At 40.9% G+C, this 6,644-nt stretch overlaps 1 protein-coding gene across 1 annotated transcript in view; it reads left to right on the plus strand.

Moving 5' to 3' along the window:
• The window catches only part of LOC117943440 (A-kinase anchor protein 13), an 84,861-nt gene that overhangs the window by 36,554 nt on the left and 41,663 nt on the right, over nucleotides 1–6,644 (plus strand). Inside the window, 1 exon segment of the mRNA XM_034869605.1 lies at nucleotides 405–462. Within this exon segment, the coding sequence (XP_034725496.1) occupies nucleotides 405–462 (58 nt within the window).

Genomic DNA, 6,644 nt, shown 5'->3' on the forward strand with positions numbered 1-6,644 from the left:
ACACACACACACACACACACACACACACACACACAGCTGTTGTATAGACACTCAGACCACAGAGGAAGCAGAGTCCCAGGGTTGTGTGTTTACAGCCAACCACAGATATCTGACGAACAGTATGTGTGTGTGCGTTTGAGTTGGTTGCAGTCTAACTGCGACTTCTGAAAGCGGAAAACAGACCAAAGTTAGACCTTTCCAAACAGTTCCTCTAGGAGGTGGAGCCGGAGTGCCACTAAATCCGATGAATAGTCTGCTGTTCTAAAGAGTGTCTTATCGTTGCCACCCATCCTGTGGACTGAGCAACACTTCCTATCTGCCACGCTGGTCTGCATCATTATTCCTTTGTGGGTGACGGTCACATGTTGCTGAGGCTGATTCAGTGTCTTCCTGTTTCTCTGTAGATCCATCGAGACAGAGAGGCATCGTTCCATCAGTCCATCAGCAACACTCAACACTCAGGTAAGATTTAATTTTAGCCGCTAATTATCTCACCTCTTTTTTTTAGAATTGACTACGATTCTTTCTTTTGTTCTGATTTGTTTTATTTATTTAAGAGGATTTATGAACTGTATATTGCTTAAAACCACACTGCAAGGTTGTAGTGAATGTAGACGTGGCTCATCTATGCATTAATGCTTCCGCTCTTTTAAAGCTCATTCAAGTTGTAGCCAATTGATGTTTGGCCTTGTGATGTTTAAAACAGTGTGGTTGAGGTGTCACTGACCGAAAGCAGCCGTAGACTACTTCATCGTTTGAGCTTCAGCATTTGGCCGGACTACCTGAGTGCTGTAATGGTGATCGAAATCTTGGAGATGTTTTTGTTGTTGTTGTAGAGTACCTCTTTTAAAATCCATTACCAGAACATCCACTGTAAAATCTTATATAATACACTGGATCAGTAAGGCCTTATGATAAGACAGAAGGCAGCAGACTGAAATGCACTAAACAGAGTGAATGACGTAAAGATTGTGTGTGGAGTTTTGGACAATTAGTGGAGATGTAAAGCGGCGTTTTGATGAGCGGGACCTTGTTTTTATCCCATGAACGTAAGGACGTGGATACATGGCACAAGCATGAAGATGATGTGTTACATATGTTGCCAACTCTGCGGGTCGGTGACACTTGGTTACATTCCAGTTGACCCTACAGTGTTTTAGGAAATGACTTTGTAACAGAGCTAATCATTGTGAGGGCCAGTGGAGACTGACAGCAGGACAGACTGTAGAAACCTAGGGAGTCCTAGTGGACAGACATGTGATGTTAGCGCAGCAACAGCTAGCAGTAGCTAGACATTGTCTAGACATTACCTTGGCTAGTGTGTATGTCTTGTCATGGATCTGGTCTTCCTCCCAATTAAGGCAAATCTTTGGTTCAATATTAGTTGTTTTTCTACTTTTTTCAGTTTTTTTTTTAAAAATGTTTTTCAGTGTAACAATACTAAGACTCTACAACTAAGCTAGCAGCTCATTTTTAGCTGGTTTTAAATGCATAAGCATGCTAACATGTTTGCAATGGAAATTTCAACATGCGGATGTTCAATAGGTTAAACTTACAATGTTCATGTTAGTTTAGCATGTTAGCATAACATTTTAGCACCTCGCACAGCTGAGCGTGTATGGAAATGTTTCATGTTTTGTAAGTTATCAGCCATAAACCAAAATTATAGACAAATTTGAAGTTTGACCTCATGTTGGTACAAGATAAGCTGTCAGGGGATCGCCAGAGTCATCAAGTGTTATCCTCTGGGGGTCATGAATCGCTCTACTAAATTTAATGACAATCCCTTAAATCGGTGTTGAGATATTTCAGTCTGGACCAAAGTGGTCTACCGACTGACGGGTCAAGTGACTTTTCCTAGAGCTGCGTTGCCAGGCGTTTTGGCCAAAAACATTAGCTCAGTCGTCATTGCAGTAAAAGGATGATTGTTGGTGTAGCTGTGGATATATTTTAGTCAGTAAATGAGGCATGACTGTAAAAGAACATGTTAAATATTGACATATACATATGTATGGGCAACAGCCACAGTAAGATAGGAAAACAGGTTAGTATGACCTCTGTAAAATGAGTCCAGTCTCAGTAAAACAAAACCAACAGATTGATGAGAGCAAACTACCTTTTATGTGAAGTAGAAAACAGATGAAACATCATTCTTTCAGACAGAGAAAAAGAGAATATGGTTTCAATTGATCAGATGAAGAAATAAAAAGGGAAAGAACGGAAATATTTCCAAAGATGGAAAGAGAATGACAAAAAATAGGAGGGTGGGTGAGGGTGGGATTTCCTCTATAGAAGCTGCGAGAAGTCGGCATCACTTCCTTTTTGGTGAAAGTAAATATATCCCTCTCCCTCGCTAAACTCATCCAACGTAGGTTAGCAACATCAGATAATTATAAGAGCCATGGCATCTCTAATCCACCATTCACACACATGAGCACAACAGAACAACATGAAATAAACAGTTCCCACATGAGACAGGGACATGTGATGTCCATTGCATGTACACTTGTACATGTGTATTAATTTACTGTTCACAATTGAGCACCCTGTTTTAAGCCATGCAGGCAACATGGCCCTGGGGTTGGCAATGATCAGCTGTGTGTTTGATCAGCCCTCCACTGGAAATATCTCAACAACTATTGGATAGATTGCCTTGGGATTTTAGAAGGATTTTCCTGGTTGCCCTCGGTGCTGACATTAGCATTTAGTCTAGCTGAAGCACAAAAACTGCAGTGTAAAACGTACATTAGATTAACATCACTTTCCATACTGTAAACTCTACATGACGCTTGAGATTATTAAGCTAGACTAGTGAGGAAGGAAATTAGGGCGTTGTCAATGTCATAGTTCAGTGGAAATGGGTTGACCCAAGCTCAGGGTTGAGAACTCACTGATAATCTGCTCTGCTTGAGGGTTACAAGTATCAGCCAGTGTTTAACCAATTTCTTCGTGCATGTTTTCTCCATATGTTAATATTAAATGTCAATTTGTCTGTGTAGAATTTTAAGTGATATAAAGTAACATTGAGCAAGTATGGCTATACAAACTCAGACACAGCAGCAAAGACAACATAGAAGGCCCCCAAGAGCACTTAATTGACAAGTTTGTGCAAAGCCTCAGTCTCAGCGCATGCTGTGTATTGCCTGTGGTGTGTGATGGGCCTGGATCTGCATCCTGTAATATAGCTGGTTAATGTGTTTTTGGAAGGCCACAGCTTGGTAGTGGGCCTGGCTGCCTGTGGTCTGCTAGCCTCTGTTGAGAGTCTTGCTGCTGATATAAAGTGTTGTTTGTAATGTTGCATGGTATTATATTTACCATGGGTGAAGCTGTGTCCTCTTTAGCTCAACTCGATTCAGTAACCCTCATTTATATAGGAGGAGACACGCTGGGTGTGCCTTCGATTCCAGACAAAAATAATTCTGTGTAAGAGAAAACAAAGATATAGGAGTAAATGGTGGTTTAAAATGAATCACAGTAAAGGTTTAAATTACAGTTTGGTTAAGTAGTGTATTTCTCTCTGAAACGTGTGCAAGGAAGACAGCAGAGGACAGATTTTTATTTCAGTGAACATGGCAAGCTATATGACATGCCAGCAGCCTCATGACAAAATTGTGAGGATTTTCGATTATGCATTAAAACATTTTGACCATTTTATTATTACATTCATTTTGTGAATGTATGTTGCTCAAACTACAGCATGACATAGCAGATGGTTCAGTGATATGAGCTGATTCAGCTTACCTAGTTACAACAGAAAAAACACCACGCTGCTTTACATTAAGGGCTTCAAAAAAGGTTTTTGGTGTGGCACACTTTGTATTGCTCAGACCTCAAAGTACTCCACAGTGGCTTTTCAGCATTGTAGAATGAGTGACTAGCTGCCGTCACGCAAATATTCTCTATCTGCAAAAAGTCCGCCCAGTTGCTCTAATTTAACATGTTCTGTCCTTAGAAAATACTGAAAAAGAAAATATAAGGGGATAAGGAAAAATAAGGTTCTATCTGTAAGGGTGATACTATCTGCACTTAGGGAAACACTTAGGTAGCCTCAGTGGCAACTTATCTCAACTAACTGAATATGAGACAGCGATGGATACTTCATCTTGTTGGATATTTCTTCCCACTCTCATTACTTCAGACTGGATAATTTGTTTGGATCATATCTCTCTTGCAATTTTTCTTCTACAGCATTCATGTAACAACATACATTTCTCCTCCTGAGTTCAGCCTGGCTTCCTTTTGATTATCCTACTGTACATTTTTAACTGCATTGAAACAGCAGTAACTGCTGGATTGCAAGTATTTTTTGATTGATTCATGAGTAGTTACAGCATTAGCATGTCAACGAGCTGTGAGAAGTGCGTATGAGTTTTTGCATGACAGTATAGTGATATATTTATACATAGTAATATATAACTAGTGCATCTGGGTGATGTGACATGATGATATGACCTTTTTACTGTTGTTTGCTTGCACTGCTGGTATTCTAGAGATTTTTCTAAAATAGAAAGTTTTTTCTGTATTGACCCCATTAGTCTCTTATTAGATGTTGCATATACTGTAAGTGAAACTAATGTCTCCAGCTGTGTGAGCTGATTCACATTCACCCAACAACCTCAACCACCCTCTGATTCATCAGAGCGCTTTACACCTGTTCTGTGTGTGTGTGTGTGTGTGTGTGTGTGTGTGTGAGTGAGTAAAACAGAGAGAGGAAGACAGCTGTCAAAACTCACATTCCCCTGCTAGTTTTGGTGGACAGGTGTGAGGGGGTGGAGTCCAAGAAAAACTCCCAGCATCCACTTCTGTCAGTCACCAACACTTACACTCAGTTAACTCACACACAGTTACATTTTGGGATCCTCAATTCATAGTGGGCTTGTGATGCTAGAAGATATGAAGACCAAAGGGTAAAATGTGTTTCATTAACTTTCAAAACCATCTTGGTCAAGCTTAAGCTCTGCAGCAGCACTTGGGGTTAAAGGTCAGTGTAGTTTTCATCTATAGAGTGTTGTCTATTCCAATGTGTTTTAGAAAATAACCTGCTTTTGAGGATGTCATGAGGTGACTGTCCATATGACATCCCTTCTTAATGTTTTTATTACAGTGTAACCGGTTCTTGCCAAAATGAAAGGCTGACCACTCCCAATGGAGTCCTTTGTCCCATCTCCTGACCCCCTGATGGCCCTGTTCTCTGTGCAGCTGCCTGCAGCTAAATCAGTGAAGTTCCCGTTGCATCACAGATCATTGCCATTGGTGCAAACACACCAGCCAAGACACAGCGCCGCTGGTGTTTTTCTCACCTTGTGTCTGTGTCTGAATGTATGTATGTCATAATGGCAAAATGTGGTCCTGGAGAAACCTACCAAAGCAGCTATGAGTACTTTGCCAGGTGTTTATATGTCTGTCTGTCTGTCTGTCTGTGGCCAGATGTTGTCACCACAATAGCATCACGACCACGCAGGATGCAGCCATGAAAATGTAGTTGTGTGTAGTTGAGATCCAAACGAAGGCCCAGTTTGAAAATGGCTATGGTCCAAGCAAGGGCCCTGGAGGTAGAAGGGTAGAGAAGGGTGGTGGGATCCCATTGCAAGATGGTCTCTAGTTAATTATTGTAGACATTTTCACACAGTATCCAGGCACACACGGAACTTCCTCTTGTTCATATGAGCACAGGGAAAATGTTCCTGATGGATAAAGAATAACTTCCGCTTTCTCTGGCAAAAATAGACATCAGAAATGATGCAAAATAACAAACTCAGTGAGTGATCTCATCCAGTTGTTCTTGGCATCTGGCTAAAATCAGCCTACTGTTATACATCTGTAGTTGGGCACAATCTTCCTCTTTTAGTTCACATCCTAACATATACAAAAAACTGCAGTGCCACAGGGCTGTTGCATAAGAAATTTTGTACCGAGTGCAGACTTTAGGATGCATTACTTCTTTTTAACAAGGGGACGTTTAAAAAGAAACATCTGGAATAGTGAGTTTAAACCCCAAAATGGATGATGGTGGGTTGCTGTTAAATACCTCTATGTTTAAACGAGCATATCGCTGGCTGTGATTCAGGTAGGGAAGTAGGGACTTACTCAAGTACAGTGGTGTGAAAAAGTGTTTGCCCCCTTCCTCATTTCCTGTTCCTTTGCATGTTTGTCACACTTAAGTGTTTTGGAACATCAAACCAATTTAAACAATAGTCAAGGACAACACAAGTAAACACAAAATGCAATTTGTAAATGAAGGTGTTTATTATTAAAGGTGAAAAAAAATCCAAGCCATCATTACCCTGTGTGAAAAAGTGATTGCCCCCTAAACCTAATAACTGGTTGGGCCCCCCTTAGCAGCAACAACTGCAACCAAGCGTTTGAGATAACGTGCAATGAGGCTTTTACAGCGTCCTGGAGGAAGTTTGGCCCACTCATCTTTGTAGAATTGTCCTAATTCAGTTACATTAGAGGGTTTTCGAGCATGAACGGCCTTTTTAAGGTCATACCACTACATCTCAATAGGATTCAGGTCAGGACTTTGGCTAGGCCACTCCAAAGTCTTCATTTTGTTTTTCTCCAGTCATTTGGTGGTGGACTTGCTGGTGTGTTTAGGATCATTGTCCTGCTGCAGAACCCAAGTTCGTTTCAGCTTGAGTACA

The sequence above is a fragment of the Etheostoma cragini genome, chromosome 1, assembly GCF_013103735.1.
Source record: "Etheostoma cragini isolate CJK2018 chromosome 1, CSU_Ecrag_1.0, whole genome shotgun sequence".
NCBI lineage: Eukaryota > Metazoa > Chordata > Actinopteri > Perciformes > Percidae > Etheostoma > Etheostoma cragini.